Genomic DNA, 22,482 nt, shown 5'->3' on the forward strand with positions numbered 1-22,482 from the left:
ACTGCTTTAAACATATGCTGGATAAGTTGGCGGTTTATTTCGCTGTGGCGACCTCTGATAAATTAGAGACTAAGCGAAAGGAAAATAAATAAACTAACAATAAACATGAATAAATGCATACATAAAGAAGTCAAAAGAAAGACATGAATCTTGAGCAGTAAAGGCTAAGTTGCAGTGAAAAGTCTTAACAATCCTCTGTACTGTCTGTATGTGAATTGTTGTGAGTGAGTGTATTTTGATTTTAAATGAAAACGCGTTTGGTTGGGCATATGTATTGTTTTTCTCTCTGCAGATGATATACAATTTCATAGCTTCTAGTATACAGAAAGTAGTTTAAAGTTAGAGGGTGTCTCTTCTAGTTGTTTAGGTAAAAAATAATATGCTTATGAAGATCAAAAGTAGTACAAATGGACAGTATGTGATATAGTTGTAACAGTAGAAATGATTAAGAAACAAAATGCACTAATATGCATGAAACAACGCTTAACAAATGCACAATTAATCATGAATTAATGTATAAATCAAAAGATCTGATTACAAGGTCCTAAAAACGGAAATAAAAAAAGATTGCAAGAAGAAATGTTACATTTTATAGTTAAAATGTAAAGACAATTAAGAAAGAATGAACTTGCATGTTGAGAGAGTGCTGACAAGCTTTGTAAAAAGATGGTCAGGTTCCAGCAAACCTTTAATGAGGTGCTTTGTCAGTTACTGATAAAAACAAGGGAAATAAAGAACCATGAACTCACTTGAAGCACGCCTCCTTTGGCGAACTGTAATCATAATGCTATTCACTTGAATCACTTCACACTTATAGAACTCTTTTAAAATAGACAGACGCACAGAAAATGACAGTCTTATTTTAGTCTGCTGCAAGTGTTGCATTTTTAAATGGTTGTTTTGTTTGTATGTGTGGAATGTTTCATGATATGGATATAGAGGACAGATCTTATTATTGAGAACAATTATTGGGACGCAAGCTGAAAACTGTATTAAATTTGGGTTATTAAATAAAATAAAATTGAATAAATCAATAACAATATTTTGTTAAAGAAGGCTAGGATAAACCATAGACTTCACAGAACAAATATATATTTCTGGAAATGGTAGGAAACTTTGGGGCGCTATGAAAGTAGTTACTAATATGCACTCAAAAAAATTATATGTTGGCTTTAATTAACTTTTTTTATGTCAACAGGTTCCACGTAACCGAGTTAAGTTACCTTAAAGAAAGAATATTTATTTGAGTGAACTTAAGTTAGTTACATAAAGGTAAGGTTATGTTGTTTAGTTCAATCAACACAACATTTATAATTTAGCTTTAATTTATTTACACTGCTAAAAAAATCCATTAAATTTACTGAAAAATACCAGCAGGGGTTGCCAGGGTTTTTCTGTAAAAATACAGAAGTTTTATAGGACTGTTTAAATTTACAGAAAATAACCATATTATATCAACTGATACAATGCTTAGTTAACAAAAATCTAGTTTAGCTCACAAAAACGTAAAGTCATTCAATGCACTAATGTGTTCATGTATGTATGTATAATTAGCAAACAGATTTTCACTGTATTTGTAACTACACAGTTACTTTTAAACAAAAGAAGTGGCAGCACAACATCAGCTAGCTATTTATATTGGTTATATAGTTTATATTGGACTTGCACACAGATGCTACTATCCTCCACAATGGTGGAATCAATGCTCTTAATGATTTCTTTCTTAAATTTGAGGCTCCATTAGATAAAACAATTGATTTATACTTTATTATATGTAACACAGATCAAAGATCATTTGTTTGTACAATATTTAAAGGTATATGTGCAAAAATAAATCTATGGTCGCTGACTGAATTTCTGCCTTTTTTTTTTTTAACTGGATGGACTGAGAATGTCATTAATTGTATTTCTCATTTGGTAAATAAACAGTTAGAGGATACCCCAGCATGTGCATGTTTACTTATTATTGATTTTAGTTTGCTGTTTAGTAAGATTTTACTTAAGAAACTGGCACTGAAAGTAAATCACTCATATAAAACTGTTTAATTCATTTTTTACTGATCGTACACAACAAGGGTCATTAATTGCTGTTCTGCAGCAAGAATTACTAACACAGGAGAACCGCAGAGCTGTGCTAGCTAACCTATTCTGTTCATGTGTCTCAGATCAGGATAATTATTTGTTTATTACTTTTTTGAATGACACAGCAATATTGAGTTTACTGCTCATGAATTAAACTTCTTTGCACAGATTATCGGAAGTATTGTGGGATGGGGATTTGTAATTTTAAATAGAACAAGGGCTGTTGAAATGATCTTTGATAAAAAATCTGTGGGGTTCACAGTCCTTTAGTATTTTACATTATATGTATTGAACAGGTTTCCTCACAAACATAGTTAGGTGTTCATGTAGGCAATCTGTTATGTTGGTCTTATCAAGGCTTTATTTTTTCATAAGGTAAAGGTATTTAGAGTAAATAAGAGTATTTTCTTCTTCTTTTATTATTATTTATAACTCATTTGTGAAGAGAAGTAACTTAATGCAGGGTGTTGGTATATTTTATGTGCAAATTGATGTTTAATTTATTGTATTGTAAGGTGTTGTCTGACTATATCACATATGTCCAAGACAGATTTCCCAGTAATGGGACAATAAAGTAAACACATACAAACCATTTCATCTAAAAAAAAGTGAAATTCTTCAAGACAATGTGGTTTTAAAAGAACTGTTACTATGTGCTAAGACATTAAAAAATATATATCATATAAACATACTGTATATCAGTTTTCATTCCAATTATAAATCAAATGATACATTTCTCTAAAAGAGGATTGCATTGGTGTTTACATAATGCATACAGTATTCTTACTGTATTTTTTACTTTTGTAATGCAACTTAGATTTGACTTTATTCATGTTTTGACTTTGTTTTCTGTTTTTGTGAGTGATCTAAAATGTGAATCTTTTACCACAATGATCCCTATAAAATTAATATCACTGGAGTAATAATAATAGTCAGTAAAGTATATATTTAGATATAAGTATATGGCAGTTAAAAGTATTAGCCCCTTTAAGCTATATATTTCTTACAGAACAAACCATCATTATACAGTAACTTGTCTAATTACCATAACCTGTAGTTAACCTAATTAACCTAGCTAAGCTTTTAAATGTCACTTTAAGCTGTATAGAAGTGTCTTGAAGAATGTCTAGTAAAACATTATTTACTGTCATCATGGCATAAATAAAAGAAATCAGTTATTAGAATTTAGTTATTAAAACTATTATGCTTAGAAATGTGTTGAAAAATATCTCCGTTAAACAGAAATTGGAAAAAAAATAAACAAATATATTAATTTTTAAATAATTATAGTCACCAAACTTATTTAGAACTTGAAAGATAATACAATTAAATTTAAGCAAAATATTGCAAATAATTTTTTTTTTTTGCTTTTCTTGATTTTTCCTCTTTTTAAAATTTGTATTTAATATGTTTACAAATCATATAAGTTTGGGTGTAATAGTTTTTGGACCATTATTGTAAGTTATTTTGTCAGATAAGCTCCAAACTGGGCTTCAGTACTGACTAATCTAATGTATGCACAAATATAATATTGTATAGCTTCCTATTTAAAATATGAACTTAAAAGATAGACTTGTGAGGGGGTACTTATATATGCTGCTCTGTATATATAAATATAAAACAAAAGACTAAACATAAAAAAGATTAAACCTTTTAAAAGTCGTTGTATGACAGTTTGCTAAAACATTAAGTAGTGGCAAGTGGTTGATTTTAACTGATTTTTCTAAAATACCTTTCTCCATAAAATTAAATAATTCTGCTATCCTTCTGATGTTATTTTTTTACCATTCAATGATTTGACTACAATGCAAATGTGTGAAAACAGTCAGAATTTGACACCAAACTGCTACAAAATAGCAACGAAGGCAAACATAAATCGCAATGAAAATGTATAGAGTATAATGCATGTATTTTCGTTTGTATGTCTTAAGAAAATTTGAGCATGGGGTCTCTGGTTGAGTTTGCAGATGAAACACTTAGAAATACCTTGCGTCTAGATTTAGACTATACTTGCAAAACATTACAAAACAGTATTAACTATAAAGTTGCTGTATTGTTTCTAGTCTAGGTAACAGGTATTTGTTACATGTTTTATAATATTTCCATCTTAAAAAACCAAAAGGCTTAAAATTTGACAAATGTGTGTCTTTTATGACGGTTTACTGTAAATAGTCTTAACCTTTTCAATCTTGTTTTTCTTTTCTTTCATGCTCTTATCTATGAACCAATACTGGATATTCTTCTACAGGTAAGGAAAAAACAACATTTTATTTACTCTAACTGAGTTACATGTTTTTGATGCATGATTCCAATGACTTATTTTGTAATTGAATCTGAAAATCCTGTTGATGAAATTTAAAAGACTATTAAAGGAAATGTGTTTAACAGATATAGCTAATAAATAAGGTTAAAGTATTAAGATTTGTTTTAATCATTGCTGGTGCTGCCTTCATGGAAGGAAAGAAACTGTCAAATCTGTACATTCAATGCATTGTTAGTTTCTTAGGTGACTGCCAAATATATGTTGACAAAACAATGCAAAATTGCAAAAAAGTATACCTTAATTGAATAAGAAAAACACAATGTTCCAAATGTTTTTCTCTGCTGATATTTTCATTCATTCATTCGTTCGTTTCTTTTGTTCGTTCGTTCGTTCATTTACTTTCAATGATTCATAGTCCATTGAGTCTGAAAGTGGAATTGTATACTGTATTGTTTTGGCGGGTGCTGTTCATTCCCGTGGTGCTGAAATGGCCATAGTCTGTTACTGATAAAACAAGTTGTAGCTCACAATTGAGTCAACACAATTAAGTTGTTTAGTTATGTTTTCGTAGAACTGCTATACGTACTTTGTACGTTTGGCTAGAACAGCTGCATTGAGGCTTCAGGTCTTGTATTTTCAACTTTAAGTCTCTGAGTGCCGCTGTTGATTAACGTCTGACTAAAGCGCCTGTTTGCTCAGTGGTCTACAATTGCCGGTGCATTTACAGACACGTTAGGCTGGGCATATACGTGGCATTTTTCTGACGATAAGGACGTGAATGTGCTCTAGGAAAACTGGGATTTTTCATTTTCGTTTTTGTTGCAACTTAATTTGACAACAGAGCTCAGATGGCTCTCTTAATTTTTGCGAGCAATACAAACCATCCATGGAAGACTTTTACGCATTCAAAATGGCAGATTGTTTTTTTCATCCTCTGCTTGTACGGAATGGACGTCGTTTATTGCAATGTGAGATATTCCATTCCGGAGGAAATGCCGGAGGGATCATTCGTTGGAAACATCGCCAAGGATCTTGGAATAGAGATAAGTAGACTCATATCTGGAAAAGCTCGTGTCGTAACAAAGGGTGGACGACAGTATGTCGACCTGAGCAGAGACAAAGGGACTCTAGTAGTTAAAGAAAGGATAGATCGCGAGGAGCTCTGTAAGCAAACGACGCCGTGTAGCTTCAGTTTTGATCTCATCGTTGAAAACCCAATCCAGCTGCATCGAGTTACGGTTGAGGTACAAGACATCAACGATAATGCTCCCTTATTTCCGAAAGAAAGTGTTAATTTAGAAATAAGCGAAAACTGCATTTCTGGTACCAGGTTCCCTTTGGACAGCGCAATAGATACAGACGTAGGACTAAATAGTGTACAGAGCTACAAACTTCACCCAACTGATAATTTTAAACTGGAGGTGCACAGTCTGACTGATGGAAATAAATACATTGAGATGATTTTACAACGAGAACTAGATCGAGAAAAGCGCGATGAGATTAAATTGGTTCTTGTAGCAGCCGATGGTGGATCACCTCAGAAATCAGGCACTGTAAAAATACACGTAACTATTCTTGATATTAATGATAATGCCCCATCATGTAAACAGCCAGTATTTAAAACTGAGGTGAGAGAAAATTCACCTGCTGGTACTATTATAGGTACTGTTAGCGCTGCTGATGCTGATGAAGGCGTTAATGGCCATGTTTCTTATTCATTTGCTGTTGCTAGCAAGGAAGCAAGGGAACTTTTTGATATAAACACAGAAACAGGTGAGATTATACTTCTTGATCATTTAGACTATGAATCTCAAAACAGCTATCAATTAAACATTAAAGCTAAGGATAAAGGAGGTCTGGCTGACACATGCAAATTTGTTATAGATGTTACTGATGAAAATGACAACTCTCCAACTATACAGCTGATGTCCTTCTCAAACACTATTGCTGAAAATTCTCCAGTGGGAACAACAGTAGCTGTTATTAATGTAGAAGATGCGGATTCGGGCAAAAATGGCCTTGTTCATTGCTCAATAAATCAAAATATTCCTTTTAAAATAGAGTCATCATTCTCAGAATATTACAGTTTGATAACTGATGATATGCTTGATCGAGAAACTGTTACTGAATATAACATAACGATCTTGGTATCGGACCAAGGAAGTCCAGCGCGACACTCTAACAAAACACTTAATGTTAAAATATCAGATGTCAATGATAACCCGCCCAAATTCGGCTCAGATGAATATAAAACATTTGTTAATGAAAATAATTCCCCTGGCGTGACTATACTGACTGTTAAAGCAAATGATGCTGACTGGGGTCCCAACGCGCAGTTATCTTACTTCCTGAAGGATGAAGATATACGCGGTGCACCGCTAAGTTCACTCGTGTCTGTAGATGCTCTTACTGGAACGGTTCATGCTGTAAAATCTTTTGATTTTGAACAGTTAAAATCGTTTTCTTTTAACGTGACAGCTCGAGATGGAGGATCCCCGCCACTGAGCTCTGAAGTAACAATAACCATCAATATTCAAGACCAGAATGACAACGCTCCTCAGGTTCTGTATCCAGTACAGACTGGCGCTTCAGTGGTGGCTGAGATTGTGCCTCGTGCTGCAGATGTTGGATATCTGGTCACTAAAGTGGTGGCTGTTGATGTGGACTCTGGTCAGAATGCCTGGCTCTCCTATAAACTCCAGAAAGTTCCAGACAGAGCGCTGTTTGAAGTGGGCTTACAGAATGGAGAAATAAGAACTGTGCGACAAGTGACTGATAAAGATGCTGTCAAACAAAAACTCACTGTTGTTGTGGAGGATAACGGACAGCCCTCTCGCTCAGCTGTGGTCTCCATTAACGTGGCTGTGGCTGACAGCTTTCCCGAAGTGCTGTCAGAGTTCACAGACTTTACGCATGAGAAACAATATAACGACAGCTTAACTTTTTATTTAGTTCTGGCTCTGGCCGCTGTTTCTTTCCTATTCATCACTTGTGTGGTTGTGATAATATCAGTTAAAATCTACAGATGGAGACAATCTCGCTTCCTCTATCAGTCCAATCTGCCTGTTATTCCGTATTATCCACCGCATTACGCAGACACAGGAGTCACTGGAACTCTGCCGCACGGCTATAATTATGAAGTGTGCATGACGACTGACTCGAGGAAGAGTGACTGTAAGTTTTCTACACTCGGGGGTCAGAGTGTTTTAGTGGTGGACCCCAGTTTCACTGAGACGATGCAGCGCGCAATGAAAGAAAAGAACATTCTTGAAAACCCTGAACTACACGAAATGGTAAGAGCATTGCATAATTCGATTAATAAAAATGATGACATTGATAATAATAATAATGATAAAAATATATAATAATAGGAATAATTATCAAAAACAATTAAATACAACAATTTGCAATGTCTTTATTACAATTTAATCATATATATTTTTGCTTTCTACATGTTGTTTTTAAATTTTCAATTTTAAAATAAAATGATATGGCACCTGTTTCAGAAAAGAATTCTAAGTGTACTTTATTCTGTAAAATCACACTATAAAAATATATGTTGTGTTGGTATCACGCATAAAATCACTGCTGAAAAGGTTAACGAATTCTTCCTGTTTCATGTTTTTGACGAAATTGACGGTGACTCAGTGACATATTTTAACAAAACGCAGTTTTCTTTATTATTATTGTTGTTGTTGGTTTCGTTCTTGCTCTTGTTTTTGTTGTTTTGGTAAATCTCATGACGTTTAACAAGAATGGAGTCACGGAGGCTTGTATTTGCAAGTTTAAAGCTCTGAGTGCCGCTGTTGACTAACATCTGAGTAAAGAGCCTATTTGCTTGGTAGTCCGTATTTCTAGTCTCTTATTCTGAAGTGCTTGTGGGTTGGGCATATGTAGCTTTTTTCATGGATTGAAAGGACCTGGATTGCAATATGCATACATCTTGTTTGGCCTTTTAATGTAATATTGCACTTAATCTCGCTTTATTTGACGACTGCTTATCATGATGCCGTTCATATTGTTGTGGAGCAATTCACACAATCCACGAATGATTTTTACGCATTCAAAATGGCAGGTTGTTTTTTTCATCCTCTGCTTGTACGGAATGGACGTCGTTTATTGCAATGTGAGATATTCCATCCCGGAGGAAATGCCGGAGGGATCATTCGTTGGAAACATCGCCAAGGATCTTGGAATAGAGATAAGTAGACTGATATCTGGAAAAGCTCGTGTTGTAACAAAGAGTGGACGACAGTATGTCGACCTGAGCAGAGACAAAGGGACTCTAGTAGTTAAAGAAAGGATAGATCGCGAGGAGCTCTGTAAGCAAACGACGCCGTGTAGCTTCAGTTTTGATCTCATCGTTGAAAACCCAATCCAGCTGCATCGAGTTACGGTTGAGGTACAAGACATCAACGATAATGCTCCCTTATTTCCGAAAGAAAGTGTTAATTTAGAAATAAGCGAAAACGCAGTTTTAGGTGCTCGCTTTCCTTTGGATCGCGCCATGGATACAGATGTAGGTCTAAATGGAATACAGAGCTATAAACTACACCCAACTGACAATTTTAAACTGGAGGTGCACAGTCTGACTGATGGAAATAAATACATTGAGATGATTTTACAACGAGAACTAGATCGAGAGGAGCGTGATGAGATTAAATTGGTTCTTCTGGCAACTGATGGTGGATCACCTCAGAAATCAGGCACTGTAAAAATACACGTTACTATTCTTGACGCTAATGACAATGCCCCGGTGTGTAAACAGTCAGTATTTAAAACTGAGGTGAGAGAAAATTCACCTGCTGGTACTGTCATGGGTACTGTTAGCGCTGCAGATGCCGATGAAGGTGTTAATGGCCATGTTTCCTATTACTTTGCTCTTGCTAACAAAGAAGAAAGAGAACTATTTAATATAAACTCAGAAACAGGCGAGGTTACACTTCTTGCTCATTTGGATTACGAATCTCAAAATAGTTACCAATTAAACATTAATGCAAGAGATAAAGGAGGGTTGTCAGACACTTGTAAAATTGTTATAGATGTAACTGATGAAAATGATAACCCTCCAACTATACAGCTGATGTCCTTCTCAAACACTATTGCTGAAAATTCTCCAGTGGGAACAACAGTAGCTGTTATTAATGTAGAAGATGCGGATTCGGGCAAAAATGGCCTTGTTCATTGCTCAATAAATCAAAATATTCCTTTTAAAATAGAGTCAACATTCTCAGAATATTACAGTTTGATAACTGATGATATGCTTGATCGAGAAACTGTTACTGAATATAACATAACGATCTTGGTATCGGACCAAGGAAGTCCAGCGCGACACTCTAACAAAACACTTAATGTTAAAATATCAGATGTCAATGATAACCCGCCCAAATTCGGCTCAGATGAATATAAAACATTTGTTAATGAAAATAATTCCCCTGGCGTGACTATACTGACTGTTAAAGCAAATGATGCTGACTGGGGTCCCAACGCGCAGTTATCTTACTTCCTGAAGGATGAAGATATACGCGGTGCACCGCTAAGTTCACTCGTGTCTGTAGATGCTCTTACTGGAACGGTTCATGCTGTAAAATCTTTTGATTTTGAACAGTTAAAATCGTTTTCTTTTAACGTGACAGCTCGAGATGGAGGATCCCCGCCACTGAGCTCTGAAGTAACAATAACCATCAATATTCAAGACCAGAATGACAACGCTCCTCAGGTTCTGTATCCAGTACAGACTGGAGCTTCAGTGGTGGCTGAGATTGTGCCTCGTGCTGTAGATGTTGGATACCTGGTCACTAAAGTGGTGGCTGTGGATGTGGACTCTGGTCAGAATGCCTGGCTCTCCTATAAACTCCAGAAAGCTCCAGACAGAGCGCTGTTTGAAGTGGGTTTACAGAATGGAGAAATAAGAACTGTGCGACAAGTGACTGATAAAGATGCTGTCAAACAAAAACTCACTGTTGTTGTGGAGGATAACGGACAGCCCTCTCGCTCAGCTGTGGTCTCCATTAACGTGGCTGTGGCTGACAGCTTTCCCGAAGTGCTGTCAGAGTTCACAGACATTACGCATGAGAAACAATATAACGACAGCTTAACTTTTTATTTAGTTCTGGCTCTGGCCGCTGTTTCTTTCCTATTCATCACTTGTGTGGTTGTGATAATATCAGTTAAAATCTACAGATGGAGACAATCTCGCTTCCTCTATCAGTCCAATCTGCCTGTTATTCCGTATTATCCACCGCATTACGCAGACACAGGAGTCACTGGAACTCTGCCGCACGGCTATAATTATGAAGTGTGCATGACGACTGACTCGAGGAAGAGTGACTGTAAGTTTTCTACACTCGGGGGTCAGAGTGTTTTAGTGGTGGACCCCAGTTTCACTGAGACGATGCAGCGCGCAATGAAGGAAAAGAACATTCTTGAAAACTCTGAACTGCACGAAATGGTAAGAGCATTGCATAATTCAATTATTTAAAATGATGAAAATAATAATAATTAAAAAAATAATAGTAATAATATATTAAAATAATAATAGTAATAATTATGAAAAAAAATAAATACAACATTTTACAATGGATTTGTTCTCATTTAATCATATATTTTTACTTTCTGCATTTTTAAATTGTCCATTATAAAATGGAATAATAGGCCACCTGTTTCAGAAAAGAATTCTAAGTGTACTTTAATATGTAAATTTACACTATAAAAATATATATGTTGTATTGGTATCACACATATAATCACTGTGCTGAAAAAGGGTGCTGTTCATTCCGATGGTGCTGAAATTCCTCCTGTTGCATGTTTTTGACGGATCTGACTGACTCAGTGACATATTTAAACAAAACGCATTTACTTTCTTATTATTGTTCTTGTTGTTGTCGTTGTTGTTATTTGTTCTTGCTCTTGCTTTTGTTGTTTTGGTGAAAACTCATGACGTTTAACAAGAATGGAAAGAGGGAGGCTTGTATTTGCAGGTGTAAAGCTCTGAGTGCCGCTGTTAGCCCACATCTGAATAAAGAGCCTATATTTGCTCAGTAGTTTGTATTTCCAGTCTTTTAGTCTGACACGCTTGTAGGTTGGGCATATGGATTGAAAGAACCTGCAATATGCATATATAGGATTTGGACTTTTATTGTTGTATTGCACTTAATCTCGCTTCAGTTGACGACTGCTTATCACGATGGCGTTTTTACTGTTGTGGAGCAATACACATAATCCACGAATGATTTTTACGCATTCAAAATGGCAGGTTGTTTTTTTCATCCTCTACTTGTACGGGATGGACGTCGTTTATTGCAATGCGAGATACTCCATCCCGGAGGAAATGCCGGAGGGATCATTCGTTGGAAACATCGCCAAGGATCTTGGAATAGAGATAAGTAGACTCATATCTGGAAAAGCTCGTGTTGTAACAAAGGGTGGACGACAGTATGTCGACCTGAGCAGAGACAAAGGCACTCTAGTAGTTAAAGAAAGGATAGATCGCGAGGAGCTCTGTAAGCAAACGACGCCGTGTAGCTTCAGTTTTGATCTCATCGTTGAAAACCCAATCCAGCTGCATCGAGTTACGGTTGAGGTACAAGACATCAACGATAATGCTCCCTTATTTCCGAAAGAAAGTGTAAATTTGAAAATAGCAGAAAATGCAGTTTTAGGTGCTCGATTCCCTCTGGATAGTGCTATGGATACAGATGTAGGTCTAAATGGAATACAGAGCTATAAACTACACCCAACTGACAATTTTAAACTGGAGGTGCACAGTCTGACTGATGGAAATAAATACATTGAGATGATTTTACAACGAGAACTAGATCGAGAGGAGCGTGATGAGATTAAATTGGTTCTTGTAGCAGCCGATGGTGGATCACCTCAGAAATCAGGCACTGTAAAAATACACGTTACTATTCTTGACGCTAATGACAATGCCCCGGTGTGTAAACAGTCAGTATTTAAAACTGAGGTTAGAGAAAATTCACCTGCTGGTACTGTCATGGGTACTGTTAGCGCTGCAGATGCCGATGAAGGCGTTAATGGTTATGTTTCATACTCCTTTGCTTTTGCTAGCAAGGAAGCAAGGGAGATATTTAAGATAAACACAGAAACAGGTGAGATTATACTTCTTGCAAATTTAGATTATGAGTCGCAAAATAGTTATCATCTAAATATTAATGCCGTAGATAAAGGAGGTTTGTCTGATACTTGCAAAATTGTTATAGATGTAATTGATGAAAATGACAACTCTCCAACTATACAGCTGATGTCCTTCTCAAACACTATTGCTGAAAATTCTCCAGTGGGAACAACAGTAGCTGTTATTAATGTAGAAGATGCGGATTCGGGCAAAAATGGCCTTGTTCATTGCTCAATAAATCAAAATATTCCTTTTAAAATAGAGTCATCATTCTCAGAATATTACAGTTTAATAACTGATGATATGCTTGATCGAGAAACTGTTACTGAATATAACATAACGATGTTGGTATCGGACCAAGGAAGTCCAGCGCGACACTCTAACAAAATACTTAATGTTAAGATATCAGATGTAAATGATAACCCGCCCAAATTCGGCTCAGATGAATATAAAACATTTGTTAATGAAAATAATTCCCCTGACGTGACTATACTGACTGTTAAAGCAAATGATGCTGACTGGGGTCCCAACGCGCAGTTATCTTACTTCCTGAAGGATGAAGATATACGCGGTGCACCGCTAAGTTCACTCGTGTCTGTAGATGCTCTTACTGGAACGGTTCATGCTGTAAAATCTTTTGATTTTGAACAGTTAAAATCGTTTTCCTTTAACGTGACAGCTCGAGATGGAGGATCCCCGCCACTGAGCTCTGAAGTAACAATAACCATCAATATTCAAGACCAGAATGACAACGCTCCTCAGGTTCTGTATCCAGTGCAGACTGGCGCTTCAGTGGTGGCTGAGATTGTGCCTCGTGCTGCAGATGTTGGATATCTGGTCACTAAAGTGGTGGCTGTTGATGTGGACTCTGGTCAGAATGCCTGGCTCTCCTATAAACTCCAGAAAGTTCCAGACAGAGCGCTGTTTGAAGTGGGCTTACAGAATGGAGAAATAAGAACTGTGCGACAAGTCACTGATAAAGATGCTGTCAAACAAAAACTCACTGTTGTTGTGGAGGATAACGGACAGCCCTCTCGCTCAGCTGTGGTCTACATTAACGTGGCTGTGGCTGACAGCTTTCCCGAAGTGCTGTCAGAGTTCACAGACTTTACGCATGAGAAACAATATAACGACAGCTTAACTTTTTATTTAGTTCTGGCTCTGGCCGCTGTTTCTTTCCTATTCATCACTTGTGTGGTTGTGATAATATCAGTTAAAATCTACAGATGGAGACAATCTCGCTTCCTCTATCAGTCCAATCTGCCTGTTATTCCGTATTATCCACCGCATTACGCAGACACAGGAGTCACTGGAACTCTGCCGCACGGCTATAATTATGAAGTGTGCATGACGACTGACTCGAGGAAGAGTGACTGTAGGTTTTCTACACTCGGGGGTCAGAGTGTTTTAGTGGTGGACCCAAGTTTCACTGAGACGATGCAGCGCGCAATGAAGGAAAAAAAGTTCTTAGAAGATTCCGATTGCCCTGAAATGGTAAGATTGACCATTTATAAAATTGTTATATGCTATGTCATATTTAAATTGCAAGTGAAAATAGTAATTTAAAAATATTAGACGGTGTTAAATTTATAAAATGTTTCTATAAAGTTGAATAGGTTATCGTATGTAAATGTATTCGCTCACATAACAACTATATGAGTGCGCATTCTCGCATTTTTATCATGGGTTTAATGTCTACACGTACATTCTGAAACATGTTGGTTTGTTTAATACTAGTTGGGAATGTGGACACGCCCAATTCTTGAGTTTTTTTTTTATTTCCTTCGAAACATAACCTCGACGGATTGGTTGGTTCTCCATATTTACCAACAATTATACTGAAACAACCCGGCATTTTAAAGTGCATAAAGTTTTTAATCGTTCTAGTTGCCTTCAGGCTATAATTTGTTCATAATAAAAGTCAGTTAAACTGATGCACAATCTCAGATTTTTAATGAATAAACATTAATCAAGTTTTAAACAGTATTTTATTGTTATTTCACGCTTAATGCAATAACAACTTATGTTATAGATGATGAATGTTTTGCTTAGGCATTAAGTGCTTTAAGCGTAATCGACTTAAATAAGCTAATAACTCTGCCTTAAATTACTTTTTAGGTTTTAAGGTATAGTTAAAGAAGAGAAAATATATATTTTTTACCCTCTATTTGGTCCAAATATGTTTGAGTTTCTCTCTTCCGTTTACACAACAAGAAGATATTTTGAAGAATGTTGGATTCCATACCTGTAGCCAATGACTTCAACAATATTTATTTTTTCCTACAATATGGATGTTACTTGTACCGGTTTCAAACTTTATTCAACATGCAAATAGCATTAAACAGATTTAGGACCATTTGAGAGTAAGTAAATGCACTCAAAACTATTTTTGCTCGTTTAAACTACTTATTTAAAATGAGCTAAAACAACACAATACTTGAGATTTCATTGGGATTTCGTTTCATTTCATTTCAAAACTTTCTTTTGTATGTTTAATTCACATAAATTTGTTACAATTGTTAAGTTAATCTAAGCAATTTGTATTGGGACAACATGAATGAATTGTGTTGAACCCTGCATTTTTTACAGTGTTGTGAGCACATTTTATTTTTGGCGATCTATTCTGCTACCCTTTGTGTTTGTACTAGAGAGTTGTTGCTTATTTATTTGCATATATTTTTGAACGAATGTGTTTTTTGCTATCAACTATGGAATCAATTAAATCAATTAACTTAAGATAAAACAATGGAAGGAAATTATAGTTTTGAAATGTTGTTTCTAGTTCTCAACTCTAAGGGCCGCTGTTGATTTGTAGAAAAGCATGGTAAGGGACGCTTGTAGTTTGCGCAGCTGTGCTGATGCTGGTTGTGAGTGTGGAGGAGACTAGAAGAGTCGATAAACGGAGACGTGCACTATCAACCGACTTGGATTAATTTGTGGACATTTCGTTTGCTAAACATAATCAGCATTTTGTATTTTGGAAACTGTATTTATAATGATGTTTGTGATTAAAGTATACAAAAATAGTCATTGCCAACAGTCGCAAAGACAATCATTGCATCGTGTTCATCCATGGAGGGTCTTATTCATCATGGCCGTTTTTTCAATCTTAAAGACAAACGCACAGATTCGGTATTCAGTTCCAGAGGAAATGAAGAAAGGATCTCTTATCGGGAATATAGCTCATGATCTTGGTCTGGATGTTCAAAGACTTCGCTCGGGTCGAGCTCGTATCGTGTCTGGCGACAGCACCGAGTATGTAGAGCTCAAAACAGACAAAGGGATTTTGGTTGTAAAGGAGAGAATTGACCGAGAGCAGCTTTGCGCTGAAACCACTCCGTGCAGCTTCACGTTTGAAATAATACTTGATAATCCAATGGAGCTACATCATGTTACGGTGGAAATATTGGATATGAACGATCATTCGCCAGTTTTTCCTAAAGATGAAATTTATCTTGAAATAAGCGAATCGGCCACACCCGGTGCTCGTTTTCTATTGGGAAGCGCAGATGATCCTGATGTGGGTATGAATAGTATACAAAAGTATGTCATATCACAGAATGATAATTTCGTTTTGAAAGAGCATGCACGACCAAGTGGGGTTAAATATGCTGAAATGGTGCTTCAGAAACCTCTAGACAGAGAACAACAGCCATTGCTTTCTCTTATTGTCACAGCAGTCGATGGAGGAAACCCAGAAAGATCTGGTAATATGAAAATAGAGGTCACTGTACTAGATGCAAATGACAACGCGCCAGTATTTAACCAGTCCGTTTACAGGGCAGTAATAGCAGAAAATGCACTCAAAGGAACGTTTATAACCAACGTCAATGCAAGTGATGCCGACAGTGGTGCAAATGGATTATTTTATTATAGCTTTGGTAATTTGAAAGTCATTGGTGAGATTTTTAAAATGAACGAAAGCAGCGGTGTTATTACTCTTAATGGTGTGCTTGATTACGAAAAAGCAAAGAAATATGAATTTGATATTGAAGCAAAGGATCAAGGCGGATTAGGCGATTCTGCTAAAGTAATAATTGACTTAATTGATGTTAATGACAACGCACCTGTTGTAAGTGTCATGTCATTTTCAAGTCCAGTGGCTGAAGATGCACGTATTGGTACAACCATCGCGATATTTAGCGTAAAAGATGTAGATGCAGGAGATAATGGCCAAGTTGACTGTACTGTTGATCGAAATTCTCCATTTAAACTACAGTCTTCACTGCGGAATTATTACACTTTAGTCACTGATGCTGCTTTAGATCGTGAGCGTGTGGCAGAATATAATATTACAATCACAGCTACAGATTCAGGATCTCCTGCTCTATTCAGTCAGAAAACTTTGAATCTGAAAGTATCAGATGTTAATGACAATCCACCCAGGTTTCAAAAGAGTGTTTACACTGCATTAGTCACAGAAAACAATTTACCTGGTTTGTCCATATTTACTCTAAGCGCTAAAGATGATGATTGGAACCAGAACGCTCGTATTTCATATCTTCTAGAAGATACTTCAGTAGGTGGATCCCCTGTTTCCTCTTTTATATCAGTAAATGCTGACAGTGGAGTGGTTCACGCTCTGCGCGGTTTTGACTATGAGCAAATGAAAAGTGTTCGCGTTTGTGTAAAAGCACAAGATGGAGGCTCTCCGCCCCTCAGCACTAATGTGACTTTGGATATTATAATCCAAGACCAGAATGACAACGCTCCTCAGGTTCTGTATCCAGTACAGACTGGCGCTTCAGTGGTGGCTGAGATTGTGCCTCGTGCTGCAGATGTTGGATATCTGGTCACTAAAGTGGTGGCTGTTGATGTGGACTCTGGTCAGAATGCCTGGCTCTCCTATAAACTCCAGAAAGTTCCAGACAGAGCGCTGTTTGAAGTGGGCTTACAGAATGGAGAAATAAGAACTGTGCGACAAGTGACTGATAAAGATGCTGTCAAACAAAAACTCACTGTTGTTGTGGAGGATAACGGACAGCCCTCTCGCTCAGCTGTGGTCTCCATTAACGTGGCTGTGGCTGACAGCTTTCCCGAAGTGCTGTCAGAGTTCACAGACTTTACGCATGAGAAACAATATAACGACAGCTTAACTTTTTATTTAGTTCTGGCTCTGGCCGCTGTTTCTTTCCTATTCATCACTTGTGTGGTTGTGATAATATCAGTTAAAATCTACAGATGGAGACAATCTCGCTTCCTCTATCAGTCCAATCTGCCTGTTATTCCGTACTATCCACCGCATTACGCAGACACAGGAGTCACTGGAACTCTGCCGCACGGCTATAATTATGAAGTGTGCATGACGACTGACTCGAGGAAGAGTGACTGTAAGTTTTCTACACTCGGGGGTCAGAGTGTTTTAGTGGTGGACCCAAGTTTTACTCAGACCACGCAGCGCGCAATGAAGGAAAGTCGCTTTTTTAAAGATCCCGAAGACAGTGCCGAAACGGTAAGACTAAATAATATAAAATAAAATTTATGACATAACAATAACATTCAAATACATGCAACAAATGCAAAGTTAGCAGTATTAGAAACAATTTGCCATACGTTAAGTCTATTTACTTTAAGGTTTAATTGGCCAAATGCAATGTGTTACTTAAATTCATAATTCAAATCTTTACAGCATGTAAATGTTCACACAAAATATATACATGCCAAAAATAACATTAACATTGTTCATTAAGTTTTAATTCACAATTGTTGCTAAAATTTTGTTCAACATATATTGGTACATAAAATATTTTTAATTTAATAAAAGTCATACGTATTTGTCTTTGTTAGTTGCGACTACTAAATCATTAAATAATTGCGTTTTATTTAAAAGTTTTAGCTTTAAATTATTTTGCCATGACCTGCAGATAAGTTGATTTGTAACACTGCTAATGAAGGTTTTTTGTAGAATAGTTCGTTTATTTGCTACATTGTAGTAAAGTTTGCAAAATATTTTTAGTAGCACATCAGTTTATTCCCACTATTAATTACTGCATTATTACCTGCGTAATTAAAAAATATTTATTTGTACTTCTAAAGTATGATCTTTTTTTATATTCCTAATCCTACAGTACCTACACATTTTATCTACATTGTTCAGGGATATTTTATCTATTAGATAAATGATGGAATGCAGTTTTAGTTTAGGGACATTTCATAGCTTTTATTATTGCCGTTTCTCGTTTTTAACTCTAAGGGCCGCTGTTGATCTGTAAAACAGAAATGCACGTAGGTTACAGCCTGTGGTTAGTGGAACTGTGCTGATGTTGCGTATGTTATTGTGAAGGATACTAGAGAGAGTCGACGAAGGAAGACTGTCATTGACTAACAGCGACCAAACGGGATTTATTTGTGAATATTTCAATTACTAAACATCACAAACACTGTATTCTTAAATCATTATATTCAAAGATGTTTGTGTCAAGATCTTATGGGATGATCTTAAGTTTTCAATCGCGAAGACAATCACTGGGTCGTGTTTATCCATGGAGGGTCTTATTCATCATGGCCGTTTTTTCGATCTTAAAGACAAACGCACAGATTCGGTATTCAGTTCCAGAGGAAATGAAGAAAGGATCTCTTATCGGGAATATAGCTCATGATCTTGGTCTGGATGTTCAAAGACTGCGCTCGGGTCGAGCTCGTATCGTGTCTGGCGACAGCACCGAGTATGTAGAGCTCAAAACAGACAAAGGGATTTTGGTTGTAAAGGAGAGAATTGACCGAGAGCAGCTTTGCGCTGAAACCACTCCGTGCAGCTTCACGTTTGAAATTATACTTGATAATCCAATGGAGCTACATCATGTTACGGTGGAAATATTGGATGTAAATGATCACTCACCAACATTTGCCAAAAGTGATATTAATCTTGAAATAAGTGAATCGGCCGCCCCCGGTGCTCGTTTCTTACTGGGAGGCGCAGATGATCCTGATGTAGGTGTAAACGCACTACAACATTATACTATATCACCTAACGATAATTTTATCCTGAAAGAAAAATCGCGCCCTGATGGAGTTAAATATGCTGAAATGGTGCTTCAGAAACCTCTAGACAGAGAGCAGCATCCTCGACTGTCTCTCATTCTTACTGCAGTCGATGGAGGAAGCCCTCAAAGAACTGGTAGCATGAAAATAGAGGTCACTGTATTAGATGCAAACGACAACGCGCCTGTATTTAACCAGTCAATATACAGAGCGACAGTGGAGGAAAATTCACAAAAAGGTACTTATATTACAATTGTTAATGCTAGTGATGTTGACAGTGGTGCGAATAGCTTAATTTCATACAGTTTTGCTAATTTTAAAGGGAATATAAATGACATTTTTCACATTAATGATAGAACAGGTGTCATAACATTAAGTGGGGTTCTTGACTATGAAAAAGCAAAGAAATACGAAATTGATATTGAAGCCAAAGATCAGGGAGGTTTAGGTGACTCTGCAAAAGTTGTAGTTGATTTAATTGATGTTAATGATAATGCGCCAGTGATTAGTGTCATGTCATTTTCAAGCCCAGTTACAGAAGACGCAACTGTTGGCACTACCATCGCTATTTTCAGTGTTAAGGATGTAGATGCAGGAGACAATGGTCACGTTGAATGTACTATTGGTAGAAATACTCCTTTTAAACTACAGTCTTCACTGAGAAATTATTACAATTTAGTCACTGATGCGGCTTTAGATCGTGAGCGTGTGGCAGAATATAATATTACAATCACCGCTACAGATTCAGGATCTCCTGCTCTATTCAGTCAGAAAACTTTGAATTTGAAAGTATCAGATGTAAATGACAATCCACCCAGGTTTCAAAAGAGTGTTTACACTGCATTTATTACAGAAAACAATTCACCGGGTTTGTCCATATTTACTCTAAGCGCTAAAGATAATGACTGGAACCAGAACGCTCGTATTTCATATCTCCTAGAAGATACTTCAGTGGGTGGATCCCCTGTTTCCTCTTTTATATCAGTAAATGCTGACAGTGGAGTGGTTCACGCACTGCGCGGTTTCGACTATGAGCAAATGAAAAGTGTTCGCGTTTGTGTAAAAGCACAAGATGGAGGCTCTCCGCCCCTCAGCACTAATGTGACTTTGGATATTATAATCCAAGATCAGAATGACAACGCTCCTCAGGTTCTGTATCCAGTACAGACTGGCGCTTCAGTGGTGGCTGAGATTGTGCCTCGTGCTGCAGATGTTGGATATCTGGTCACTAAAGTGGTGGCTGTTGATGTGGACTCTGGTCAGAATGCCTGGCTCTCCTATAAACTCCAGAAAGCTCCAGACAGAGCGCTGTTTGAAGTGGGTTTACAGAATGGAGAAATAAGAACTGTGCGACAAGTTACTGATAAAGATGCTGTCAAACAAAAACTCACTGTTGTTGTGGAGGATAACGGACAGCCCTCTCGCTCAGCTGTGGTCTCCATTAACGTGGCTGTGGCTGACAGCTTTCCTGAAGTGCTGTCAGAGTTCACAGACTTTACGCATGAGAAACAATATAACGACAGCTTAACTTTTTATTTAGTTCTGGCTCTGGCCGCTGTTTCTTTCCTATTCATCACTTGTGTGGTTGTGATAATATCAGTTAAAATCTACAGATGGAGACAATCTCGCTTCCTCTATCAGTCCAATCTGCCTGTTATTCCGTACTATCCACCGCATTACGCAGACACAGGAGTCACTGGAACTCTGCCGCACGGCTATAATTATGAAGTGTGCATGACGACTGACTCGAGGAAGAGTGACTGTAAGTTTTCTACACTCGGGGGTCAGAGTGTTTTAGTGGTGGACCCGAGTTTCAGTGAGACGATGCAGCGCGCAATGAAGGAAAATCGTTGTTTAAAAGATGCAGAGGAGTGTCTGGAAACGGTAAGATCGCATTATATTAAACAATAATTATGATAAAAAATGTATTCTTGAATTGCACACAACAGTATCAGAATTAATTTGCAGCAAATAAAAGTGATGTATATAAAGCATTCATTTCTTCGTTTGAGTTGATGAATTATTCATCATAAACAAAAGTTAAAGTTCTAGAATTTATTTTTTTGTCCAAATATAAATAGAACATTGTTTTAGTCCATGATTATTCCTAAAACGTAAAAAAATGATTAGGACATTAGGACTCAATAATAATGATGATAATAATAATAATAATAATAATAATAATAATAATAACAATAATAATGATAAACTCTTGCCTTTAGGCGACGCGGTGGCGCAGTAGGTAGTGTTGTCGCCTCACAGCAAGAAGGTCGCTGGTTTGAGCCTCGGCTGGGTCAGTTGGCGTTTCTGTGTGGAGTTTGCATGTTTTCCCTGCGTTCGCGTAGATTTCCACCGGGTGCTCCGGTTTTCCCCGCAGTCCAAAGACATGCAGTACAGATGAATTGAGTAGGCTAAGTTGTACGTAGTTTATGAGTGTGGATAAGTGTGTATGGATGTTTCCCAGAAATGGGTTGCAGCTGGAACGGCATCCTCTACATAAAACATGTGCTAGATAAGTTGGCGGTTCATTCCGCTGTGGACCCCAGATTAATAAAGACTAAGCCAAAAAGAAAATAAATGAATGAATTATATTGCATTTATCTGTGAAATATGGGGGGCCCAAATAATTACCTCTATAATTGAAATAAAATGTTTTTCCCATGGTTGTAAAAAGTATTACTTATTTTTGCACCACTTGCTGTAAAGCAGGTTCAACTTTTACGTTTATAAAGGTACTGCGTATTTATTTAGATTCACGATAGTTTCTCCATAGAGGTAAAACAACGGAATGCAGTTGTGATTCTAAGACTTTATAGCTTTTATTGTTGTTTCTCGGTCTCAACTCTAAGGGCCGCTGTTGATTTGTATAAAATGCACCTAGGTTTCCGCCTATGGTTGGTGGAACTGTGCTGATGCTGGCTATGAGGTTGTGGATGAGGAGACTAAAATGAGCCATTGAACGGAGACTATTGACTAACAGCGACCTTACGGGATTCATTTGTGGATATTTCGATTGCAA

General features: G+C 36.9%; 9 protein-coding genes and 1 non-coding gene across 32 annotated transcripts in view; 9 read left to right on the top strand and 1 right to left on the bottom strand.

The window, feature by feature from the left end:
* Positions 1-22,482, top strand: part of fbxw11b (F-box and WD repeat domain containing 11b) — a 649,789-nt gene that overhangs the window by 222,999 nt on the left and 404,308 nt on the right. The window lies entirely within an intron of this gene.
* Positions 1-22,482, bottom strand: part of LOC141376356 (uncharacterized) — a 273,156-nt gene that overhangs the window by 112,601 nt on the left and 138,073 nt on the right. The window lies entirely within an intron of this gene.
* Positions 1-22,482, top strand: part of pcdh1g1 (protocadherin 1 gamma 1) — a 152,400-nt gene that overhangs the window by 12,535 nt on the left and 117,383 nt on the right. The gene's annotated exons all lie outside the window — the stretch shown is intronic.
* pcdh1g2 (protocadherin 1 gamma 2) overlaps positions 1-22,482 on the top strand; it is a 146,558-nt gene that overhangs the window by 6,693 nt on the left and 117,383 nt on the right. The window lies entirely within an intron of this gene.
* The window catches only part of pcdh1g3 (protocadherin 1 gamma 3), a 142,753-nt gene that overhangs the window by 2,888 nt on the left and 117,383 nt on the right, over positions 1-22,482 (top strand). The gene's annotated exons all lie outside the window — the stretch shown is intronic.
* The window catches only part of pcdh1g4 (protocadherin 1 gamma 4), a 134,672-nt gene continuing 117,383 nt past the window's right edge, over positions 5,194-22,482 (top strand). The window contains exon 1 of the mRNA NM_001020805.2: positions 5,194-7,638. Within this exon, the coding sequence (NP_001018641.2) occupies positions 5,194-7,638 (2,445 nt within the window). The remainder of the gene's footprint in view (positions 7,639-22,482) is intronic.
* Positions 8,349-22,482, top strand: part of pcdh1g5 (protocadherin 1 gamma 5) — a 131,517-nt gene continuing 117,383 nt past the window's right edge. The window contains exon 1 of the mRNA NM_001012658.4: positions 8,349-10,796. Coding sequence (NP_001012676.4) covers positions 8,349-10,796 — 2,448 coding nt within the window. The remainder of the gene's footprint in view (positions 10,797-22,482) is intronic.
* pcdh1g6 (protocadherin 1 gamma 6) overlaps positions 11,532-22,482 on the top strand; it is a 128,334-nt gene continuing 117,383 nt past the window's right edge. Inside the window, exon 1 of the mRNA NM_001024106.2 lies at positions 11,532-13,976. Within this exon, the coding sequence (NP_001019277.2) occupies positions 11,532-13,976 (2,445 nt within the window). The remainder of the gene's footprint in view (positions 13,977-22,482) is intronic.
* The window catches only part of pcdh1g7 (protocadherin 1 gamma 7), a 124,388-nt gene continuing 117,383 nt past the window's right edge, over positions 15,478-22,482 (top strand). Inside the window, exon 1 of the mRNA NM_001024107.2 lies at positions 15,478-17,934. Within this exon, the coding sequence (NP_001019278.2) occupies positions 15,478-17,934 (2,457 nt within the window). The remainder of the gene's footprint in view (positions 17,935-22,482) is intronic.
* pcdh1g8 (protocadherin 1 gamma 8) overlaps positions 18,891-22,482 on the top strand; it is a 120,975-nt gene continuing 117,383 nt past the window's right edge. Inside the window, exon 1 of the mRNA NM_001024108.2 lies at positions 18,891-21,347. Coding sequence (NP_001019279.2) covers positions 18,891-21,347 — 2,457 coding nt within the window. The remainder of the gene's footprint in view (positions 21,348-22,482) is intronic.

The sequence above is a fragment of the Danio rerio genome, chromosome 10, assembly GCF_052040795.2.
Source record: "Danio rerio strain M-AB ecotype USA chromosome 10, GRCz13ab, whole genome shotgun sequence".
Lineage (NCBI taxonomy): Eukaryota > Metazoa > Chordata > Actinopteri > Cypriniformes > Danionidae > Danio > Danio rerio.